The sequence below is a fragment of the Ostrinia nubilalis genome, chromosome 18, assembly GCF_963855985.1.
Source record: "Ostrinia nubilalis chromosome 18, ilOstNubi1.1, whole genome shotgun sequence".
NCBI lineage: Eukaryota > Metazoa > Arthropoda > Insecta > Lepidoptera > Crambidae > Ostrinia > Ostrinia nubilalis.
In genome coordinates this window covers 5,481,706-5,506,917 of record NC_087105.1, presented here as the reverse complement: position 1 = coordinate 5,506,917, position 25,212 = coordinate 5,481,706, and the positions used below count along the sequence as shown (strand labels likewise).

General features: G+C 41.0%; 4 protein-coding genes across 5 annotated transcripts; 2 read left to right on the top strand and 2 right to left on the bottom strand.

Moving 5' to 3' along the window:
- Positions 1–877: 877 nt before the first annotated feature.
- LOC135080558 (L-threonine ammonia-lyase) lies at positions 878–9,058 on the bottom strand. 2 transcript variants are annotated; one of them, XM_063975213.1, is made up of 10 exons: positions 8,962–9,058; positions 8,225–8,338; positions 7,700–7,770; positions 6,867–7,154; positions 6,447–6,609; positions 5,145–5,300; positions 4,623–4,759; positions 3,133–3,232; positions 2,542–2,667; positions 878–2,065 (listed from the first exon to the last, which is right to left on the bottom strand). In XM_063975213.1, the coding sequence occupies exons 1-10, from the start codon at positions 8,974–8,976 to the stop codon at positions 1,913–1,915; spliced, it is 1,323 nt and encodes a 440-aa protein (XP_063831283.1). In that variant the 5' UTR covers positions 8,977–9,058; the 3' UTR covers positions 878–1,912. The 2 variants fall into 2 exon arrangements, with proteins under 2 accessions (XP_063831283.1, XP_063831282.1); XM_063975212.1 differs by lacking the exon at positions 8,962–9,058 and adding an exon at positions 8,613–8,853.
- An 846-nt stretch (positions 9,059–9,904) lies between these two features.
- On the top strand, positions 9,905–10,955 carry LOC135080388 (DNA-directed RNA polymerase II subunit RPB3). Its single transcript, XM_063975031.1, has one exon. It carries the CDS (start codon positions 10,089–10,091, stop codon positions 10,914–10,916), a length of 828 nt encoding a protein of 275 aa, XP_063831101.1. The 5' UTR covers positions 9,905–10,088; the 3' UTR covers positions 10,917–10,955.
- Positions 10,956–11,199: 244 nt separating this feature from the next.
- Positions 11,200–23,340, top strand: LOC135080557 (uncharacterized). Its single transcript, XM_063975211.1, has 17 exons — positions 11,200–11,352; positions 11,448–11,555; positions 11,633–11,703; positions 11,815–12,102; positions 16,164–16,326; positions 16,721–16,876; positions 16,949–17,085; positions 17,759–17,984; positions 18,773–18,874; positions 18,966–19,036; positions 19,118–19,250; positions 19,723–19,874; positions 20,344–20,506; positions 20,771–20,926; positions 21,000–21,136; positions 22,477–22,702; positions 23,012–23,340. The coding sequence occupies exons 1-17, from the start codon at positions 11,263–11,265 to the stop codon at positions 23,138–23,140; spliced, it is 2,508 nt and encodes an 835-aa protein (XP_063831281.1). The 5' UTR covers positions 11,200–11,262; the 3' UTR covers positions 23,141–23,340.
- A 47-nt stretch (positions 23,341–23,387) lies between these two features.
- On the bottom strand, positions 23,388–24,742 carry LOC135080556 (small ribosomal subunit protein eS25). The gene is made up of 4 exons (XM_063975210.1): positions 24,650–24,742; positions 24,352–24,444; positions 23,816–23,999; positions 23,388–23,505 (listed from the first exon to the last, which is right to left on the bottom strand). The coding sequence occupies exons 1-4, from the start codon at positions 24,650–24,652 to the stop codon at positions 23,426–23,428; spliced, it is 360 nt and encodes a 119-aa protein (XP_063831280.1). The 5' UTR covers positions 24,653–24,742; the 3' UTR covers positions 23,388–23,425.
- Between the last annotated feature and the right edge of the window lie 470 nt (positions 24,743–25,212).

Sequence of the window (25,212 nt, the reverse complement as noted above, 5' to 3'; positions counted from 1 at the left end):
AACGTGTCATTTAAAGATTAAAGAATTCCTAATCTATTCGTGCAAAAATCTTTTAAATTAACATAGCCGTTTTGGAGGAGTAGGGAATTTAAGTAAAAAATCGATGTCCCGTATTTATTTTTTTAATCCAAAACAAAGAGACGTAGCGAAAATTCAAACGTCACAAATGTAGTCCTTGAACTGTTGTATAACATATTTTTTTCAACTATTTCTATCCAGCAGTAAAAGAGGAGTAGGCTTTACAAAATGCCCATTTGGCGCGGATTGAGGACAGTGGCGGCGTAAGGCGTAGGCGACGTGGGCCACCGCCTACGGCCTCGCGGTACAAGGGGCCTCGCGCATCAAAAATTTTGAAAAAATGTATACAAGGTGAAGATGACAATATCACAATACGACAATAAATGCAAACATTGACTATTAAAATATAAATTCTTGATAGCTAAACAATGTAGTTAAAAAAATATTTTTTTTTCCAAACAAATTCAGCCATAATCAGACACAAAATTAAGCAACAACACGGTTTTAAGTGACGAACATTATTCTTTGGCGCAATATTCCTTTAAAAATAATCACTGAATCAAGAAATCAGAAACTGTCAATGAATAGACCGTTGACCCGTTTTTTTTTTTTTTTATAAAATCCGTCTTCAGTTCGCCACAGAACAAGGCCTCGCGAAATCTGTCTTGCCCACATCAAATTTAGGTCTTGCCCCGCCACTGATTGAGGACTCTAATCGCCTTAAATCTGTCGCCCCGCGCTCCGCGACGGAGCGCGGCGCAGTGTGGTAACCACCGTAAAAATTAATTGTCTTCAATCAAAGTTTACGGTGGACGTTATTGGCTTTCAGTGAAAGGATAGTGTGAATTATAAAACAATGTTCTTTAATTACCTTTTATTATTATCACAGCAGATATTATTATAATTGTATATTTATAACATCGAGTATTGTATCGACATAGAAAAAGCTAGTTGATCTAACTTAACAAACATTGTTAGGATATATTATTTTTTCTGACACTGTTCAAAAAAATCATTAATAATTCGTAGTGCCATATAAAAGACATCAACGCGTTTATCTACAATCGCGTAATTTGTAAAAGTTTTCTAATCTGAAAATGCTATCTTTATTATTAAAAACTATTGTAAAATAGTAATTGTGAGTAGGTATGTATATATTTATATAATCAATAGTATAATATTTAGACTATCATAAGGTTTTTACATGTAGTTTATTTTAATAGTAGTGGGCTCTACCCTAAGCGCACCGACCCTGTAACTTACTTCATAATATTAATCTGTTACCTAATTTCAAGTGGCGAGATTCATCTGCATAAATGTTACCCATCGAAACCCGAACCTGTGCCCGAACCGTTTGTCGTTTTGATAAACGGATATGAGCGCATTATGTCGTATGACCCAAATAAACAATTTCTTTCTCCTCTCTTGTTCTCCCCGTGTAGTGTATAAATATCAAGGCTGTTTTTAGACGGACATGAGCGTATGACCCAAATAAATAATTTCTTTCTTCTCTCTTGTTCTCTCCTTGTAGTCCGATTTTTCCATGTTGGAATCTATATATAGTGTGTTTGGGATAGGGCTAGCGATAATTTAAGGTGATGTTATTATGTCAATTTTATCGACAAAAATGCCCCCATAATAATAATATGTGTACACTGTATAGTTGAACGATGGTGGCGCCCCTCTGTCAATGAGTTTGGTAGGACAGTTCAGAGCCCCGATTACGGTAATTTTTAACGTCTCCAATCCAGACGCGCTTCTGATTCTGCGATACGATTGGTCAAAACAGCTGACGTACGCTGTTAAACGACCAATCGTATCGCAGAATCGAGAAGCGTGTCTGGATTGGAGACGTTAAAAATTACCGTAATCGGGGCTCAGTGGTCATCTAATGCTAATGCGACACGTCGTCGAGCGAGAAGAGGCTCTGGCGGCGCGCGTAGTAGTCGGCCTCGCCCGTGAAGTAGAACTCGCGGTAGGAGCTGGCGATCATCTCGCGCAGCTGCTCCAGGTGCTCGGGGCCGCGTGTCTCGCACACCACTTTCACCTGGAAATATAACGGGCTGAGATACGATTTTTTTTATTCCTTCATCCTATCTTTTATGATTTTGAGTCATCAAAACTGTACGAGCCTATTTTAATACAGATGTAAGGTATGGTAGACGACCACCCAGAAAAGTACTAGACATCTAAACTAAGCCCCGAGGACGAGGAAGACCCCGAATCACATGGATGTCCGTAGTAAATAAGGACCTTAAAGAGGCCCAAGTAAACAACGAGAGACCCAAGAGGACGCATGATAGGGAGTGCCGGCCCCAAATAAAATGGGAATGGGCCAGGCAAAGAAGAAGTAAGCTATTACGGTACGGTTGTGTTTCTTTCACTGCGTGAAAGTGTGTTTCACCAAGTGGTATCCTTGGTACATTTTTTTCACAATTTTTGTATCATCAACGGTCATAAATAAGATCGAAGAACGAATCTTTATTTTACTCCAATGTAGCTGACGTCACGTAGCATACTCACCCGGACGCTGAAGATGTCCCCGTAGACCCAGGCGCGCTCCTGCATGATGTCCTTGATGGACACGCCGATGGAGGCGATGAGCTTGCACAGCTCCGCGATGCCGCCGGGCCGGTCGCTCACCGTCACCTAAAATTCATTTATTTTTTTCTAACTCTACAGATTTAATCCAACATTAAACAAGCAAAATTTTGACAGTCTAGCGTTTAACTCACTCAGTGCCTGCGAGGTATAGATGACCCACACTGAACTGTCCCACCGGCCACCACTCATTGACAGGGGGACGCCACCATCGTTCAAAGTGGAACCAGTGATCCGGTATTGACGGTGGCGCCGCCCTATCAATGTCACGGGTGGGACAGTTCAATGTATTGGGTCTATTTAGGCATGGGAGTGGCATAGCATGGGCTCTCCCATGTTTTTGTAACGTCAAATATCAGCACCACTTCAGATCTCCTTCAGACTTATATTATAATATGCACTGCCATGTCATAATAATGTTAATGACACCCCTCCTGCTTCTCCCATACCTCAGGCACTAACTGAGTTGAGCGCTAGATCTACGTATAGCAACTTAAACACAAATAAAGTAACCTTGAACTTGACCAGCCGCTGCTCCGCCGCCAGCCCGCGCTCCAGGCAGCGGCCCAGGATCGTCGTGTCGATGTTACCACCGGAGAGGATGCACACCACTCTGCGATAGAGAACCTGGTTTTAGCGGGAGTGTTTACCTTTTTTTTTTTTTTTTTATGTGATAGGAGGCAAACGATTATTACCTATATCAGAATTATTCCGACAGACATGCACACAGCACAGTAGAGATGAGAGAGGATGCACACCACTGCGATAGCAGAACTTCACTTTAGCGGCAGTGATTACACTCGTCGTATGAGCACAGAATAAGATACTACGTAAACCGGATGATATACACCATTCTCGCACGGCTAGAACATGGCTTTATTTGTAAGCAGGCGATAATATCGAAACTATCTAGTCTCATAATGTTACCTACCACCAGAGAGGATGAACCACTCTGCCATCTTGATTTTAGTGATAGCGATCTCTATAGGTATATCGCGAAGGCAACTCGTACGTCGTGTAAAAAGGCATTAAATAATAAGTTTATCTAAATTATGTAGTTGAATCTATATATATAAAAGAAAGTCGTGTTAGTTACTCCACTTATAACTCAAGAACGGCTAAACCGATTTAGCTGAAAATTGTCAGGGAGGTAGTTTAGAGCCAGGAGAAGGACATAGGATACTTTTTATCCCGTTCGAAATTAAAAAAAAAGTCTGCTTATTTATTGCCATTAAGGCGGAACAAAGTTCGCCGGGTCAGCTAGTTTGTAAATAATCGATAGCGCGTGTATGATAATGTAGGCCAGATAATGAGAGGAACTTGGAAATATATTATGAAATATTTATTTTTACAATCAAAAACACGTGGGCGTGAATACTGAATGACCTTATTACAAAAACAAAATTATTTTACTACTATAGGTATTCACGTAGGCGTGGCCCCTTCATTTCTGCCACATTGTAGGCAGCATCAGCTCAGAGATTTCATGGGCTAACAAGGTGGTAGACTTTAGTATGACAACGTGGTAGAAGAAGCTTTTCCGTCCCCGATAGTTAAAAGGACGCATGTGACAAATAGCCAAAATGGAGATAAAAAAAGTGATAAAAAAAGTGTTGAGGATTCCGGGTGAAGCTCGCCTTCACCTTCGGCCTGTAACTACCTCTAGCATGAACAACTTTCGTCTTCGAATCGTTTGCGTATTCGACAAAATTCGATACTCAACCTTCGAATTAAACGATAACGTGACAATTTTGATTCTCAAAATAAGTTTCGTTCAACCATTTCTCATACTAAGTTCACTTCACGACACGTTCACAAGGGCGCTGTAGTTTTCGTACTAAATCTTTTGATGGCGATTCGAGTACGCAAACGATTTGAACTCGAAAGTTTTTCGTGCTTGCCGTACTGATCATTATACTTACCATCAGGTGAGATACAGGCCAAGAGCTTCCTCGTTGTGGAAAAAAAAAACTATCGGGGGCAGATTTGGTGTGCGGTCTTACTTCTTCCCGGCGAGCTCGGGCACCAGGCCGGCCATGATGGCGGCCACGCCGACGGCGCCGCCGCCCTCCACCACGTACTTCTCTTGCTCCACTAGCCGCAGGATGGCGCGCGCGATCCAGTCTTCGTTTACTGTGATCTGGAAGTCCAGGAACAGATTTTATTTTAGCGTGGGGAGGTAGTGGGTGAAATAGGAGTAGATCACGTTTAAGCGTTCAAGCAATAATAAAAATCAAGAGCGACAGACGCGGAGACAGATGTATGGTAGAGGATTTATAGTAGTGTGATTAGTGTACACGTGGATTTAAGCAAATGTAACACTGGTAACACTCGTCATTTTTGAAAAAAGAAATCCTAATGTAGCTCAAATTTCTGGTGATTGCCAAGTGATTGCATCATTTGTGAATAATAAAAAGCAAATTTTCTTTATTATTCCGTTCGTCCCGAGCGGGACCAAAGTTGTGTTAAAACTGTTTGTTAGTTTCCTAGACTTAAAATATACCCAATTTTATAATTTTATATACCATTCGATCAATAAGGTCCTTTGCAGTGCGGTATGCGTTATACCCCACCGTGGGCACCGCCAGACCATCTGCCAGTGTGGACCGAATATCGACACTCGTTGGCTCTTCACATTTTATCGCCAGCTTCATACTGGGACATTTTTCAGTTTCCACGCCCTGAAAAAACAATAAAATAAACCTTATTCAGTTAAGTGCAGGGAATTTACTTACTTTATATTAATACTACAAAATCTTGTGAAAACTGTAGTATGAACTGAAGAATTGAAAGAATCGAATTACCTAAGGCGGGAATGGAACCCACGATAACTGTAAACGAGAATAAGAACTGATTTAAATTTCAATTTTTCCGTTCCATAGTAGTTAGTGTTATGATGTACGATAACTGGTCAAGTCAAGCGCAGCACGATAGTGGTTGAACTCTATTCCGAGAAGTTCATTAATATCTAAAATGGAGATGAAAACTGCAAAGAATGGTAGGTAATTGTATCAGAGCACAATGCATCATAAATGTAATTGCTTATTCCATCGATAAGAACAGCGATATAAGCAAACTCCGCGATTGAAAAGATCGGTTACTACTTAGTACACGTAGCTGATAAAAGAGCAATTTGGTGAAAAGTTTAATGAACTAACATAAACATCGAGATAAGTAACTAGTATAAGGCACAACACTTAGCACGTGTGACCAATGATAGCGGTTATCTTTGACACTGAGATTCGTAGACTCGTTACGAATGATCCTGATCGCTTTTATTCATGATTACCCAATATTCATTGGTCAGTAGTCAGTAGCATAGTTAATGGGCTTAAACAATAACTGAACGTTCTTGCTTTATCTCACTACCGCCCATGCAGCTTAATTAAGAGCAGATATTAAGAACAGATACTCGATGTATGTTGTAAATGCGTAGTTCACGGATGTTATTGACTTACTACATATTTCGAAATAATGTTTTGACATCAAATCAAGGAAGTTCTGTTATCTCGTGAGGTTTGTGCAATACCTCCACAAAGATGTTAAAATAATTTCAGTAGTTAGGTAGGTAAATACATAATATCAAATGTATTCCATTTAGGTAACTCGCATGGCAGTACTTAGTAGAGGCACAGAATAATAATAAGTACTACGGTAGAGGCATTACATCGAAATTAAGGTAAGTATTAAGTTGCGATGCAATGCGATGCAATGCAGCATAGGTTTTACTTTTAAGTTGTTTACAGATGTAACGTGTTATTCAGGTTTCAAGTCCGACCAGGGTTGTGGTGATGAAGCTGACAGACAGAAGAAGTAAGTAAACTCACATAAATCAAGACTTGGGGCTTGAGGTGCTTGATGGCGGTGGCGACGCCGGCCAGCAGCCCGCCGCCGCCGACGGGCACCAGCACGGCGTCCACGCCGGGCACCTGCGACACGATCTCCAGCCCCACCGTGCCCTGTCCTGCCATGATGTGCGGGTGGTCGTAGCTGCAGACAACGATGCTGTTAACGCACCAGTTCGAGGCGCACCATATACGGACGCGAATGCGTTTAGCAAGCCTTTCTGATCAAAACTGACATTTGGGCACCATGCATTGCAGAAATTAAGTTCGTAGGAAAAGCTAAAGTAGAGCAACTTTTTGTGTAAGTGCATTCGCCTCCGTAAATATTTGAAGTCTTACGTCTAAGTGAAAAAGATGACTAAGTATTCGTCTCAGTTTGTGGCCGCGGGAACCACTCCTTACCCGTTGATGTAAGTGAGGTCCTTCTCCTTAGCCAAGGTCATAGCGTGGTACTTGGCTTCCTTCATGTCGTAGCCGTGGATGATGACGTTGGCGCCGTAGGAGCGGCACTTCTGTATCTTCATGATGGGCGCCACGTTGGGCATGACCACGGTGGCAGGTATGTCCAGCTGGTTGGCGTGGAAACTGATCGCCTGCGAGTGGTTGCCCAGCGAGGCCGAGATCACGCCGCGCTCTTTCACCTCCTTCGAGAGCAGAAGCAAGGCGTTGCGGGCACCTCGCTCTTTGAAACTGTTGAGTCACACGCCCCCTCGTTTTAAATTTTATTTTGAAAGTTGTCTAAGTTGAATCTTCCCCATGGTTTTGGTTTGACCAAGCTGATTTTAATAGTAGAGGTAATGTTTGAGAGAATTTAACAATATTTTATCATGTTTTTTTTAACATTGGCTGTTTATGATTTGCGCGAAAATGTTCTTTAACTGTCACTACTTCTTCTACTTTGAATGACATGATCTTATGCTGACGAAACTCTTCTGCTTATTTGCGAAGTCATTACGAGTGTGTGTATGCAACTAAGTAAGTATGTAATGCAAGCATGCAAAAAACGTAAGCAATGTAGGTAATTGGCTTGTTTGGCCATTAAACTACATTTTGTAATCATAGTATGATGTCAACAACGTTGCGGTAGTCGCCTTCCGACATATGTATATTATTAATAATGAAACAAGTTGATTAAGTGAATGTGAAGAAAGTTCAGGGGTACATACATGATTATAATTATCAGGACAAAAACTTTGTTGATATCGCAAGTACAAAGTACTTCGAACGAGGCTTACCTTCCTGTATGTTGTAGGAAATCATTTTTGAGGTACACATCCATACCGAAGGAGGACGACATATGGGATTTCTGAAAAATATATTAATTACTTAGGTGTAGTTAATAGTAGTTACCTATTTATATTTCTTGTGTTGACCAAATAACTTTAAAAAACAAGTTAACAATAATTTCACGATTTTGTTGCAGATAGGTAGGTACGTAGGTCAATACTCGTACCACCGACAGAGTACGAATGTCGTGGGTTCGAAACTTTCAACTTTTGGTATTATTATATTGTATTTGGTATTTTTGATATACTTGGTGTATTTTATTATTGCTGTATTTTTTTATTACAATGATGATACAAAGAAGACATTTTTATAGTAAAATAAAATTTAAACTTTTGCGCAAATAGCTCTTAAAAAAGTAGATACAATGTTCAAAGATTAAATAAACAATGAACATAATTTAATATAGAATTTCTTATCGGTGAAAGCGTTTTCTTCCAGACATCATACAAGTTATAAAACCAACTCCAACTTACCACGCATGGCGTTTTGACGATCCCACTTTGTATCCGAAAGGCTGCAGCCGAGACATCCTCAAATGATATCCTCTGAGGATTCTCTTTGTCGCACATCGGGTCGAACTCTACCGTCTGGAACACCATGGCTGGTTTCATTTATTGCTTCCCTTTAATGTTTCTTTACAACATATTCCGAATCACTCCCGAGTACTCTGGACCCCGTGACTTCTAGCGGTGGAGTGAGTCAATCAAGCGTTATCTACGTATAACTCAAGCTAATTATGATAGAAAATGATGAAGAGAGGTCAAAGTTTAAATCCAACTGTATGACGAAATTATACATATCCTACATTAGCAACAAAGCCCATCACAATTAATTCTATGAACAGAAAAATTTAATATTTACCGAAATATCACACTTATACAGCTCCATTTTTACTTAGGACTCTCTGAATAAACCGAACGATTTCACGTCGATATGCGTTATGAATGTTGTTTTTATACTCTGATAACCATGTGCTAAAATGATTGTATCAACTACGCAAATTATCGTTTATTTTGAACGAATTTTGTTTTGTTTTAATATCTTTTGTCTACACTAGCCTAGCTGAGCGCGCGTGCTTTGTTTATGTTTGCGCTTTGCAAGCTGAGAGATTCAAATGATCAGTTGCGGAAATGTTTTTACTACATTGAGGTATCTACCTACTTCTTTATGTTGAGTTCTTTCATTATAAAATTAGTGTGTAGGTACTAACCTGGACTCGTTCCATCGCGTTCTTATTCAACAGATCTAAGTAAGTTAATGTCTGACTTCAGCAGGTAATACATTACCACTCTTCATTAACTAATTAACCCTTATCTTTGCAGGCCATAGTACAAGAGCCAGAGTGAGAGAATTCTTGCTTAGTGAAAACTTTCAATATGTTCTTAGGTAGATCATGTTCTCCCGTCCTCTAAAAGTTGTGTGCTGAATATTTTTTTGATGGAATACCTACCTACTTATCTAGGGTGTAGAGAATCTGGAAGGAAGAGCCCAGTTTATTTATTCTTTCCACTAATTACCTACTTACAATCACTGATGCTACATACTAATGAGCGTAACCACTTCATCTGAATATACTTTTTCACTTTAGGTCTATTACTTAGTTGTGTGATGGCCAGCAGTTTCAGACGCGGGGATGTCTCAGGATGTCAGACCATGTGGTCCTGGCTATAATCCCGTCAGCCCATATTGGAGAAGCCAGGGGCCCTGGATATTAGATTATGAAACTATAATAAATTATTTACTGAGAACAGGCAGCGGCCACGTCTATTGCGGGACTCTGAGTATTTGCCCAGATGCCCAATGGTAAAGAGGGGCCACTCCACACCTCATAATCAAGGGGTTTTAAGGGCATATTTTTGGGTGCCAGAAGTGGCACCTACAAGCTACAAGTGTGAACTTATAAATTATAATTAACTTTTTTGTAGCTTTTACTCTGGTATTGTTCACATGGTATCGTGGTTTTATATACAATTTTATTTTGAAACTATTTTGTGGATTTAGTAAATTAGGTCTTTTCTGGCTCATTCGATAAGTTCTGTGATTGCGATGTGGATTTTGTTATCACTATTCAATTGAACATAATTGAATGATCTAGACCCCATCACTAGTACCATAAACTTTGACATTACTCTTTAGTCTTTGGTTGACTGACATTGACAGTTGACAGATGATGCGCGGTGACGCTTTACCGAAGAATCTTGGTTGTTATTGTTTTTGTGACTTTTCTTATTATCTAGTGAATAAGAAATCGCTGAACAAGAAAAAATAAATAATACATACAAATACCTTCCGATACATCTAAGAGTTCCAAAATATACCTGGCGACTAACCTCCAAAATGCCTTACGCGAATCAACCTTCTGTACACATTACAGAATTAACTGATGATAATGTGAAATATGTTGTTGAAGACACCGAATTAAGCGTAGCAAACAGCATGCGTCGCGTGTTTATTGCTGAAACACCAACAATGGCCATCGATTGGGTTCAGTTGGAAGCAAACTCTACAGTTCTCAGTGACGAATTCCTCGCTCACCGTATTGGTCTCATTCCCCTCATATCCGATGAAGTCGTAGACAAAATTCGTTATTCCAGAGATTGCATGTGCGTCGACTTCTGTACAGAGTGCAGCGTCGAATTTACTCTGGATGTGAAGTGCACTGATGACCAAACCAGACACGTGACGACTGCTGACTTGAAGTCGAGTGACCCACGAGTAGTGCCTGCCACGTCTCGCCACCGGGATGAAGATCAAGCAGACTATGGAGAGGCAGATGAGATTTTGATTATCAAGCTCCGAAAAGGCCAAGAGTTAAAGCTGAAGGCCTATGCAAAGAAAGGCTTTGGAAAGGAACATGCTAAATGGAATCCTACTGCTGGTGTTTCATTCGAGTATGACCCAGATAATATCATGAGGCACACTCTGTACCCCAAACCAGATGAATGGCCTAAGAGTGAACACACAGAACTTGATGAAGATCAGTATGAAGCAGAATTCAACTGGGAAGCCAAACCTAACAAATTTTTCTACAATGTTGAATCATCAGGATCTTTGAAACCTGAGAATATTGTCCTAATGGGTATTGTAGTTCTAAAAAATAAGTTGTTAAATCTCCAAATGCAACTAGCTCAAGAGGCACAAAATGATGCTTTAGCTATTAATTAAATTTAAGGACAGTAAACAATAAATATGAATTAAATCTAATGTTTTTGTTATTATTTTAAATGCCTGTGGTTCCTTAATCCAACGGTGTAGTCATAGCAAAGAAAATGTTTAATATTATTAATTACAGTAATTAAATTCAATATAAAATGTGTAATCAAATATAAAACGAAAATTGCATCTATGTCATTGACAATACATATCTCTGTTCCCACCTAATCCTTTTTACAATTTACTCATGACTGTTTCGAAATAAATCTAAAACTCAAATCTGTCACATGTTATGACTTTTAAATCATAGGTGCTTAATTTTAACTTTCAAATCCAAAATTAATGGTAAATCTAAATTATGATGTCGGAAAAAATTGAGAAACTAAAACAAAATGACCCCGGATGGAACGTGTTTGGAGATGGTATACAAACTGTAAAGCATTTAGAGGTATTTTTGCAGAATTTTAACTTGTGTCAAAGCTTGTGAAATTTAATTTAAGAAATAAGCAAATAAACACTAATCTTATTATATTTCTTCAAAAGGGTGATGAACAGAGATCTGAATCCATAAGTAAAATTAAGTTAAAACTGCAAGATATCCAAGATGCTCATACAATAATTAAAAATGATGTAGTCTTCACTCCAGTCATAGTAAGTTCCCAGACATTTATGAAGTGTCTGAATGGATTACTTGGCCTATTGAGTACTTATTTAATATTTTTTTATAGGAAGCAAAATATGTAGGTAAAAACTTTTGCAATGTTTTCTTCAAGTGCGAAAATCTACAATATACTGGAAGGTAAGAAGTCACATAAGTACCTACCTACTCGTAAAATTGTTGTATGTATAATATTTCTTCCTTTTTATGTAAAGTTGTATTTATACTATAACTTTTTTTATTGAAACCCAGTTTCAAAGCACGTGGAGCGTGCAACGTCCTCTCGAGTATGTCTCCATCAGACAAGAGTAGAGGATGCACCATCTCAGGCGGCCGCAACTATCTCTGTGCCATGACGTACTACGGGTTCAAGCAGTCTGTGCCGATGAACGTGGTGGTACCAAAGGACTGCCCACTGGCAGACAAACACAGATATAAGGAGAACTTCGCCATCGTCAAGGTGTACGGAAACGACATCAACGATGCCAGTCTCCATGCCTTGAGTTACTGCAATGAAATCGGCTCTAACTACATACATGGGTAGGTACAGTAGGAGTAAGTACATAATACATAGGTGGCAGGCGATATGATATTACTTACGACAGATGGTAATAATGTACGGAATGTACCTATATCGGTTCAACCGCTGAACCTATTATAGATTGGATAAGCGGCATTCCCTTCCCCTTCCAATAAGTTCCTTACCCTTCTATCCTTCTATCAATCACTGCCTTACCCTTCTCTCAAGATCGTCTGGAAGATAGCGCCTCCTAGCGCTAAGACCGCCTAGTTACTTAGTGCTGTTTCGATCTTGTCTTTTATTGTCAGTTTTGATGGATTGAAATTTAAAGTTTGAATTTTATAAGAACCTACAGTCTGTCTATCCTGAAATTCGAAGATAAGAAACTGCATTGTCCAGCATGGACACATTACGTGCGTCTGTTGCTTGCTTGACTCTGAAACCAGCCTTAGCCATGTTTTTAAGTAGAAAGACACGGGCAGGGCCGGAACGGCCGGATTAACCATCTCGGGGCCCCTAGGCACAGCTCGTTTCGGGCCCCCCCACAAAACCGCAAATTAGAAATTTAATTTTTACTGCCTACATTACGAAATAGAATGAAGGTACCAACAGACTTCAGTCATCATATTGCAAAGGTATACGCCTTCCTTCAAGTGAAAAGACTTTCGCCACTATCTAGTACAGCACGAAGTATCGGAGTCATTTAAAAATGAAACAAAGAATAAGAAAATCTTGCATATTTTTATAAAACTAACATAAACATTAAAAAATAAAAATGTACATAAAGTCATGTAAACCAAAGCAGTAATACCAAACCAACTAGGCCAGTAGAATAAGACATGAAAATCAATCAAATCGGAAATAATTCCTACAAAAGGTTTTCTTGTTTTAATTAGATTTTTCCCGCGGCTTCACCCGCGTGAAATTTCGTTTGTCACAGATCGTCATAAATTATAGCCTATTAATCTGGGTTATAAACAACAACACTGTAAAGTTTCATAAAAATCCGTTCAGTAGTTTTTGCGTGGAAGAGTAATAAACATCCAGACATCCAAACTTTCGCATTTATAATATTAGTAGAATGGTTTCATTTGTTGCTCTTTAAGACTATCCTAGGTTTTCGACTTCGACGGAGTTGTGCTTAAGTGGTGTAAGTAGCCCCCCGAACGGTGCATTTTTGCTGTTTTACGGTTATACCGTGTAAATCACTTGCAGTATCGAAAACTGATCTTCATGATGATTGAAGGACATTTAATCCTGCATTGAATAAGACCAAATTCATATATTTTGGACAAACCGTTCTCGTGCCTATCTTCGACAAAGTAGAAAATATACGTATAATAATTAATAACTAGAGATTGCAAACCGGGCCCGGTCACCGGACCCGGTAGGTGAAACAACTTGTGTTGTTTATACCAAATCTACCAAAGTTTTTTTCCTTTCACATACAACGTGTTTCTGACAATATCCTGTAACTCTAGGGGTTAAAACCACTTTAAATAATCGCATGGCATTAAATTTTTTGTTTAATTCAACAATTTCTTTCGCCTTATTTTTCATCTATCTATGTATAGTTACTTATATTACTTATAATAAATCTGTAGAGAGGTCAATTCTGTACATGAAATATATTTTCAAAATAACAATTAGGGGGTGATTAGTGATCGATACTGATGCCAAAAATGCAATCAGTAAAATTTTTGTCTGTCTGTCTGTATGTTCCTTATAGAAACAAAAACTACTCAACGGATTTTAACGAAACTTGGTACAATTATTGTTCATACTCCTGGGCAGGTTATAGTATACTTAGGAATTCCCACGGGAACGGGAATTAGCGGGAAAATCCTTTTGTATGAAAAATCTAAACCGCTTAAGTTAGACGCTTCAAATTTGGCATGCAGGTACCTTAGTAAACTTAAAGCTTAGTTACAACAGGATATTGCAAAATTCCCACGGGAACGGGAGTTAGCGGGAAAAAACATTTGTATGAAAAAATCTAAACCGCGTAAGATAGATGAAGGGGGTAAAACTGGATCCACGCGTACGAAGTCGCGGGCGGCCGCTAGTACAACATAATTATCTTTTTCTCTTCTGCCTCGCCTTATTCCGATTCCCATTACACGGGGTCGACTTTCCCAATCATGCGCCGTCCATTTGATTCTATCTTGAATGCATAAAATAATTCGCCATAGTTAAATAAATTGAACTGGGTGTCAATTTTGGTACAAACTCTAATTAATAAGATGGATGATATTATCTTCGAAAATATGCGTATAGGAACACAAATGTTCCTAAGACATTTTAACTAGTTTTTATTCATAGGATAGCCTTAAAGTTACGGGAAATTAAAAGGAACACGTATATAAATTTTCATAAAATACTTTAACGCCCATATTCGCAAACGGTGAAGCAGCAAATCGAACGCACAGCGTTGTATAAAGCTCTGTGATTCGTTCGTGTCACCCTGTGCGTGCACGCGCACTGTGAGACCTAATAGTAATGTTTGTGAATGCGAGCGTAAAGGTAACACACAACCCGGCCGGGTCCGCCGGGCCCAGCCGGGTTGGCGACGAAAGTAACCGGGCCCGGCCGGGTTGAGAAACATACCGGGTTGCAATCTCTATTTAATACCTCTCTACGTCCAATGGCTCGTCACCCGCAAGCTCCAAAGCCTTGAAAAGGGCCACTTCAACCAGCATATTCCTATCAAGCCTCGCGAGTTGGATTCGTCTATCCTTATTCATCCCAGTGCAGCCGTTCCTTTACTACGGTTGATGCACTTCTTCCTTGCACTCTCTTGAACAACTCTAGTGTTATCTACAGTGGCTGCCCCTCTTTCCTTGCATCCTCCTGCACGACTGCGTTGCCAAGTCTTACAGCTGGTCCAAGGTTCGACTCCAAAAATCAACAACCGGTTCATATTAAAACGCTGAAGAGTTTGTTTGTTAGTTTGTTTGAACGCGCTAATCTCAGAAACTAGTGGTTTGATTTAAATAATTAGTTTTGTGTGTACTAGCTAGTAAATTGAGGAAGGCTATAGGATATATGCCATCACGCTACGACTAATAGAGACGAAGCAGTAAAGAAAAATGTTGCAAGCACGGGAAATTGTATTCAAACTATTTTCACGCGTATGAAGTTGATTTTGTGGCGTCGAACCTTGGCCCAGGCGTACGGTTAGGCAACGCAGTCGTGCAGTAGGGTGCAAGGAAGAGGGGCAGCCATAGCAGATAACACTGAGTTGTTCAGGAGAGTGCAGAGAAGAGGTGCAGCAACCGTAGTTAAGGATGAAGGAGGAACAAGGATAGGTAAATCCTGTGGGTAAATCCAACTCGTGAGGCTTGACAGGGATACGCTGGTTAAGGCGCCCCTTTTCAAGGTTTGGGACCCTGCGGGTATATTTTCTACTTTGTCGAAGATAAGCACGAGAACAGTTTGTCCAAAACATATGAATTTGGTCTTATTCAATGCAGGATTGAATGTCCTTCAAATGTCATGAAGATCAGTTTTCGATACACTAAGTCTATTACGCGGTATAACAGTAAAACCGCAAAAATGGCCCTTTCGAGGGGCCCCACCACTTAAGCACAACTCCGCCGAAGTCGAAAACCTAGGATAGTATTAATGGGCAACAAATGAAGCCATTAAAACAATAAAATCTTTTGTTGGAATTATTTCCGATTTAAAATCTAATTCTATGGCGTAAACGTTACGAAAATGAATTAACTTCCACAATATCGAAATATGACGATTTAATGTGTAAACCAAAATAAGGCGAAGTTTTGAGGTGGTTTGAGTTTTGTTGCATAAAAATAATCTTTAACATGTTTTTTTTTTCTTTTTTTTTAATCGGGGGTGCTGGGCCCCTGGTCATAGTGGGCCCCTAGGCACTGGCCTAAAGTGCCTTATGGATAATACGGCACTGGACACGGGTCTTAACGCGATATTTACTTACTTAGCTACTTAACTTATTAAGAGTTGCATTACTCACGGCTTGACGTTTCGGCAGCTGGGCTGCAGCCGTGGTCGTAGGCAGACAAGTTTAAAATCTTATGTTTTTAAATTTTCTCTCAACAACCAGCACGGACCGTCTGGACTTGATCGCTGGCTACGGCACGGTGGGACTGGAACTGCTGTCTCAGCTGGACAAGATCGACGCCATCATCTGCCCCGTCGGCAGCGGCGGCTTGCTCGCCAGCACCGTCCTCGCCGTCAAGAGCCTCAAGCCTAATTGTTTGATTTATGTATGTCACTTTTTCATACTTAGTAGACCACAGGACCACATAGGAAGGAACTTTTAAATACTGCAGATTCCTAGCTCAATGTGAAATCTCAATTATAAATAGTTAACTACTTTCTTACATAATTTGTAGAGCATTTTTTTTTCTACTCGTAATAATAAGTATGTAGGTAATAATAGGACCGCACACACGGCTTCCTACCAAAGGTTGACTGGCGGAGAATGCTTTTAGCACTAATTTCACCCTGTGTACATTCTAGTTGTCCAATAAAGTTACCTTACCTTTAGTAGGTAGGCATACTTATTTATCCAATACTTACTTCCTAAATTGCTACGACGTAGGTAAAGTAGACGAAGTTAGCTCCAACTGATTTGATTTTATTGATGTTCCTTCTTAGGGCGTGGAATGTACGTTAGCACCGACCATGACGAAAGCGATACAGGAGAAGAAGCCTGTGATGATTCAAATGACGCCTTCTATCGCCGACAGCCTCGGGAAAATCATCGCCAGCAATAACGCTTTCAATATCATCAAAGGATATTTGGATAAAATGGTCCGATTGTTTTAATTAAATTAAATATTTTCTGTTAAAATATGTAATTTTAAACTACTTTTATATGGACAGATTACCATCGATGAAGTATGGATTTCCCGTGCTATGATCAATATCATGGAGCGTGAGAAAATGATGGTGGAAGGAGCAGCTGCCTGCCCCGTCGCTGCCATCATCGCGGGGAAAGTGCCGGAACTTCGTGGAAAAAAGTATTCCTTAGTACAAATTCTTCTTCTCAGTCGGTACACTCTTGTCAGAGTGGTCGTGGTCATCATCTTGAATCACGATTCAGAGTGATGTTCCTCGTAATACGGCGCCATTCCTCGCGGACTGCAGCTTTCCGGGTACTTTCGCTAACCGAGCACTTAGTTGCGGCCTTGATCTGGTCCGTCCATCTCATTGGTGATCTACCACGTGGTCTGGTGCCCTCAACTTTTCCCTGCACTACGAGACGCTCTATGGTTAGTGTAGAGTAGTAGTTACGCCTTAGTACAAATACTTAGTCTTTAATATAAATCGGAAGTGTCCAGTTAAGTAGATAGTGTATTTTTACTACTACCAACTCTACAATCTTATCTTATTTAGGGCCGCGCATGAGCGCAGATCACGTCGACCCATTGGGATCTTTTGCGCTTCCCTTTACCCTTATTTCCCCTCATCCGCAAAAAAAAAAACTCTTAATACCTTGGTCAGTGAGGCGCCCTGGAAGAGATCACAAGCACACCACAAGTTTTTACAAAAAGTCGTCCTAGACGGGAACACACCAAGACATCTGCATTCCAGACCGCACTCACTTCGCCTTTTCCTTTGTGTTTAAAAAATTGGCTGGCACGATAGGAGGTTGAAAGCGTTCTTCTTTATGATCGTGTTTATGTTTTTTAGCGTGGTATGCATCCTTTCCGGCGGGAACCTGAACAGCAACCGCCTGGCGTGCGTGATCGACCGCGGCATGGCGGCCGAGGGGCGGCTGGTGCGCTTCGCGGCCTCGCTACCGGACGCGCCGGGCGCCATGGCCAAGCTGCTCAACAAGGTCACCGACAGCGGCGCCGACGTCAAGAGCTTCGTGCCGGAGCGCGCTTGGATGCGGCGGGACGTGTTCACTGTCACTGTGAGTATATCCAGGTGACTACACGGCGCGCCCTCGCTGCCGGACGCGACGAGCGCCAAGGCCAAGCTGCATGGGATGGGAACAATCTCATTTTGACTCATAAATATGACAGGGTTCTTATTTCAAGACAATTTTAGCACTAACACAGCAGAGTAGTAAACACTGTACACAGAACTCAGAGGAACCTCTACATGCTTTCAGGTAAATATGCTGATTGAGACGAGCGACATGAACCACGCAAGAGAGTTGGAGAAGAAGTTGGTGAAGGACTACCCCCACTCGCAGTTTACGTTTCTATGAACCCTGAACATTGTCTTTATAATATTTGTGAAATAACTACGTTTTTAGAAAATTACTATTTATTAGCATTTTAAATAAATTTTTGTGATACTAAATGAAGTCTTTTATTTGATTCGTATGGCCTAGCTGTAGTAGGTACTAAAAACGGACAGTGAGCTAGGCTGGAATGGATAAGCACATGGATGATCACGTTTATCATGCGTTTATCTAAACATTCATCATGCTTCAAGTTCAAGACAAACCTCTTTGATCTTAGATAATGCTTTAACTCCGTAGACAATAATATCTCTGATATCATGCCTGATTTGATGTTGTCATAAATTTGTAATTCTGTCAAAAACTTTAGGAAAGTTTTTGGTCAATATAAATTCAAAATTCTAGTGTAAAAAGTTACAATTTCTCGCACAATATGGTAAATATTTGTAAGATACTATTGTGTTTAGAATCTTATTACACATTGGCATATTATTAATCAATTTCATTTCCAGGATGAGTCCGAGTCAGCAAGTGGACCACACATTCTCTCGTTTTCTGAAATAAAGCAAGCAGCTGAGAGAATTGAAGGGGGCATCATACACACCCCTCTCTGTGTATGTTACCATAACACTTGATTTTATTTTGATGTTTCATCATCATCAATATTTGTTAAATAATACTTAACTGCTATTTTCTCTATCCCAGGAAGCAAAATTGAGTAAGTTCATGGACTACAACTTATATCTGAAATGTGAAAATCTACAATATACCGGAAGGTAAAATACAGTTTATTTCAGGTCTAAAATCGAGAAGGTATATTTTAACTATTGTTAAATTACTTACTTTGTTTTCTACAGTTGTGCTGAACGCGGTATTCGTAACGCGCTGCTGGCGATCGGACAAGAAGGCAGCTCTCGTGGGGTCATAGTGCCTTCTAACGGGAACATGGCCATGGCAGCCGCTTACCATGGCGGAACATTGGGTATACCGGTAAGATCTTACATCAAAATCATCGACCATACATAACATCGAGTAAGTAGGTACATTGTTGTTTTGAGTGTAACCCGCCTCGAAAGACCAAAATTGATTAATGTAGAAAAACATCGAGTATATTTACGTTTCATCATTGGTTTTTGAACGTAACCCGGCTCGAAGGACCAAATTTGTTGATGTGCATGATGTTGATCACAAATTCTGAAAAGATAATAAACAAAACGTTAATGGTTTCGTAATATTTTATGCCCGTTATTATGACGTTAAATTTGATGGTATAGATGACCCACGCTGAACTGTCCCACCAAACTCAATGACAGGGGGGCGCTACCATCGTTCAACTATATGGTTTCCAACATGGTAAAAATCGGAAGCAGCGATCCGGTATTGACGGTGGCGCCCCACTGTCAATGTCATGGATAGGACAGTTCAGTATTTTAGAACTTTAAATGCTATTCGTTACTTTCAGGTGACAGTGGTGCTGCCGGACCGCACGCCGCCGGCGCAGGCGCAGCGCTGCGCGGAGCTCGGCGCGGACGTGGTCCTCTGCGGCGAGACCTGCGACGACGCGGCCACGTACGCGAGGAAGGTGCACCATGATAGCAGGCAGATCTTGTTGAGGTAAAAAGGTTTGAGAACTTCTAAAGTACCGATTAGGTAGGTACTTTCATCGTCCGCTACTTGCTGAAACTTTTAGATGTGCTCTGTTCTTAATGGGTGCACTTATTAGGTAGGTACTCACCTAACAAATTACTTACGTAGCCCTGTGTCTAATCGATTGAGGCACGATAGAAATAAATTTTATTGTTATGTGATCTTACACTTAAATTAGGGTTCCACGAGCTAATAATTTTCCTACTTGTAGAAACTGCGTCCTAGCTATGTGTATTAATTACATAGGTGGGAAACGATAAATATCGATAAAATACAACATTTACATTTGTTCAACAAAGGTTCACTGGTAGAGGATGCCATGGCATTAAGTTGGCCTCTTAGCATTAACTCCACTACTTGTAGGTACCTACATATTATTTGTGCAATGAAGTTTTTAAATAAAAAATAAATACGACCCCAACTTACCAATTTTCAGCCCAGACGACCCGCTCGTGATGGCCGGCTTGGGCACAGTAGGCGTCGAGATCGTCACGCAGCTGCCAGAGGTAGACGCGGTGATCGTGCCGGTAGCTTCAGGAGCTTTGCTTGCTTCCGTACTCGTGGCCTGCAAGAAACTAAAGTGCTCCTGCCTTGTTTACGTAAGTTACCGTACTTACCGTCTGTGTACCTACCTACTGTGTACAACCCCTGTGGTGTACGCCTTATTGGCGTCTGATAAACTTACGATATTTCTTCCCCAAACATCCATTCTTAGCAACGATTCGTAAATCTTAACTCGACAGCATCGTAAATCGTTTGCACCACACTAAATACGACTAGCATGCCGCATTTTTTTTTTAATTTTAAGTGTAAGTATCTTCTTATTACCTAATTTATAGACCAAAGATAATTATTTCCAACAGGGTGCGGAATGTGCAAAGGTGCCGAAGATGATGAAAGCGCTACAGGCAGGACGACCAGTGTCGGTACCTGTGATGCCCAATCTAGCTGAAGGACTGAGCATCTCAACTGTTGGATCCAACGCTTTTGCTACTCTCAAAGGGCGGCTGGATAGAATGGTAGAAACATTATGACAATGCTAGCTTTCATTAGCTTTTTTCACAAAAACTATATAACTTTTTGTGATGACAGTTGGTGGTGGAGGAAGCGTACGTAGCGCGAGCTATAATCAGTGTACTGGAACGTGAAAGACTGGTGGCGGACGGCGCGGGAGTCTGTGCTATTGCAGCCGTCATGCAAGGGCTTGTCCCTGAGCTGCGAGGGAAACGGTAACTTTTCATCTACTAATAAAAAACATTTACTTAAGTACTTACCTACTTATTACGCAGGTAGTGTTTTCACTTTCTCTTCCCTAACTCGGTATCATCACTGTTTTACTAAGATTGGACGAGCATCTTCAAGTTCACTCTCACGAATAAAGAAAATTATCCCAAACTTAAACACAAACAAAACCTATTCCTATCTTCTCACCGTGGCCGTCCTAGACTACAGAATTGCTCACTATCACCTGTCAATGTTTGTAGCGCGGTGTGGGCTACAAACATTGACAGGTGATAAGCGGCGGCAACATTGACTCAGGGAAGCTGTCACGCACCATCCAGCGCGGTCTGGCCGCCACCTAAAGGCTGTGCGCTTCGCCGTGGCTATGCCCGACCAAAGAACTGCTCACTAAAACCTGCCAATGTTTGTAGCGCGGTGTGCGTGATAAGCGGCGGCAACATCGACTCCGGGCGTCTGTCTCGCAGCATCCAGGGTGGACTTGGGAGCTATGGGGAGATTAATGCACTTCGCCGTGGCCGTGCTCGACCACAGAACTGCTCACTAAAACCTGCCAATGTTTGTAGCGCGGTGTGCGTGATAAGCGGCGACAACATCGACTTCGGGCGACTGTCTCGCACCATCCACCGTGGTCTTGGAGCTACGGGGAGATTAGTGCGCTTCGCCGTGGCCGTGCCCGACCAAAGAACTGCTCACTAAAACCTGTCAATGTTTGTAGAGCGGTGTGCGTGATAAGCGGCGGCAACATCGACTCCGGGCGACTAGACTGTTGCGCACCATCCAGCGTGGACTTGGAGCTACGGGGAGATTAGTGCGCTTCGCCGTGGCCGTGCCCGACCACAGAACTGCTCACTAAAACCTGTCAATGTTTGTAGCGCGGTGTGCGTGATAAGCGGCGGCAACATCGACTCCGGGCGTCTGTCTCGCACCATCCAGCGCGGGCTTGGAGCTACGGGGAGATTAGTACGCTTCGCCGTGGCCGTGCCCGACCACAGAACTGCTCACTAAAACCTGTCAATGTTTATAGCGCGGTGTGCGTGGTAAGCGGCGGCAACATCGACTCAGGGCGACTATCGCGCACCATCCAGCGTGGCCTTGGAGCTACGGGGAGATTAGTGCGCTTCGCCGTGGCCGTGCCCGACCACAGAACTGCTCACTAAAACCTGTGAATGTTTGTAGCGCGGTGTGTGTGCGTGATAAGCGGCGGCAATATCGACTCAGGGCGATATTCGCGCACCATCCAGCGTGGTCTGGGAGCTACGGGGAGATTAGTGCGCTTCGCCGTGGCCGTGCCCGACCACAGCTCACTAAAACCTGTCAATGTTTGTAGAGCGGTGTGCGTGATAAGCGGCGGCAACATCGACTCAGGGCGACTATCGCGCACCATCCAGCGTGGTCTTGGAGCCACCGGGAGGCTGGTGCGCTTCGCCGTGGCCGTGCCTGACCACCGCGGCGGGCTGGAGCAGTTGGCCAAGACCATCGCCGACGAGAACGCCATGCTCAAGAGCCTGGTCACTGAGCAAATGTGGGTGCACAGCGATGTCGGAACCACTTGGGTGAGTATTTGTCAAATAGTTAAATGGGTCTCCGCTCAGTAGAACCCACGCGCCCGCACAACTTTTCTGGAAAAGCGTAGGCCTGAAGGTTCACTACTTATAAACTGTTAAGTACCTATTACGCACGTATAAGTTGTCACTTTTGCCAAACCCTGAGCTACACAAATGAAAAGTGAGAAAATATGTAGTGTAGTCTGTCTCATGATAGAGCAGTTACATTGCAACATATCATAATAATTGTGAGTTGAACTGGTTGAACCTAGAACCTGTTACATATACATACACTAACAACTTTTACTATGATTTCAGGCGAATGTTGTAGTGGAGACTGTAAATGATGAACACGCAACAAATTTCAAAGAGCGTGTTCGTGACCAATACCCTTCTGCAAGGTTTGCTGTGGTGGACCTTGATGAAAAACACAAGATTGCACGGTAACAGAAACACTGTCCATCATGAGATTATTAAATTGATGAAGAATGTAACAGAAAATTACTCAAAATTAACTTTTAGCTATTAAAACTACTTTGTATCTCACTTCAATATAAACTAGTACTTAAGTATCTTAGAAAATTATTCAGAATAAACAAGCTTGGTATTCAATGTTTGTAACTGTGCAAGTGGCCTAACTAAAATGTTATAGAAAGGTGTTATTGAAAAGGAATATAAAAATGAAACCACAGAATTTGGATTTTCTTTTATTTTTTAGACTTATCCATAACCTTACGCGACAGGGTCATCGCCCTTGGTGGCTCGCGTGTAGATCACCTGTCCGTGGTGTTGGACTACCTGCTTGATGAGCCCTGGAAACAAAAACGGCTTTGTTATAGCACTTTTTCTATCACTATTGAGATAATGTTATTAGTTAACAAAGACATCAGACTCAATATATCAGTTTGTAACTGTCAGTGTTCATCCAGTAAAAGAGATCATCACAAGAAAGAGAAAAGATAAAATAATAAGGTATAGCAGTAATATTCAGGACAAAGGTTTTTTTTTATCCACAACGAGGAAGCTCTTGATGAGAAATGATGATGATAAAGATGAGGCTATGCACTGAAGTGAGGTAAAAATCTGATAAATAAAGTATTTTAATGGTGATTATTTACATACCCTTTTCCCTAAGTTCGATGAGGGCTCGCCTCGCCAGTGATCCTCGGACCTTTAGCCTTTCAGAGACCACTGCGGGGGTGATCAGCTTGTACTGGGGCACTTCTTTGTACAGCTTCTCGTATGTTGGTTTGTCAAACAACACCTGGTTGTTTAACTTGTCACGGACTTTTCCTTTGGACCACTTCTGCAATTGAACACAACCACAACACATTAGTTACTATTGAAAAACATAAATGGAAAGTTGATCTGATAGAAATATATGCCATCAGCCTCAATATATCAGATTTTACTCTCATAGTATTCAAGATAGGAAGTTTTAATCACATGGCATTGTTTATAATTATTTGAGTAATTGAGTGTTATGATCAAAGTAAATAATTGGGGCAATTAAGCTGCCTAGTAGCACTTTCGATTACTGAAATAGTTTCCAGTAGACTGAACAAAGAAATTAGGTTCATTTCCACTAAACTTTAGGGAGTAACTACCAAGCTGACAACACTCACATAACCTCTTTTTAGACATGTCAAATTATTTACCTTCTTCTTGGCTTTGCCACCACCGGATCCTTCCTTCTTCTTCTGGGTCTTCTGTGGCTGCTTGGCCGAAGCCTTTGTGTCCTTTTTGGGCGGCTAAAATCACAAAAATATTCTTGAACGTCGGCACAACCACGAGGTAAACTAGTGGAAACACATGCTAATTTGGTGCTAGCGTAAGATATCATTTTAAATATGTAATTTTACTTGGTTATAACTTTAAAATGCACTAAATTTATGTAATATATAACGCGAAACACTATTTTTTACGAATTTCTCGACTTCGACACATGCTACTCACCATGTTGAAACCGGAAAGAGACTAGACAAGCGAAATGACGGATGGCTTGTCGTTGTCTCTGGTTGCTTTTTGACAGGTAGAAACGTTCAAATACTAACTCTTAATAGTGTGGAATTTTGTATAATAATCATAATATAAAACAAAAAAATGCAAATTAATCTCCCTAACTAATTTTCAGATGCAATTTGTTGTTTATTAAATAAGTTTGGGTGGCCAACTCATTTTATAATCTGAAATTCATTAAACAAACCATGAAAGTGACAGACAATGTTTAATTGTTTTTAAGCGATTTCGAACGTCTACCGGAAACGGTGCCATAGACTGTATTTGAACATTCAATGTAATGCAGTAACGTTATTAAAAATAATTAACGTTATTTGAATAACGTAGGGTTAATTTAGCAGTTTAGCATGCACCTGGTGAGTAGCTGGTGGTGGCTAGGATCCGTCGTCATTGATTTTTTTGGCACTTTCTTTTATTACACCAAAAGTTCGATATTTAGAAAATGAAGTTCTATAGATATAAATAGGATAAATAAAGAAGCGAATTAGCGTAGTGTAAAA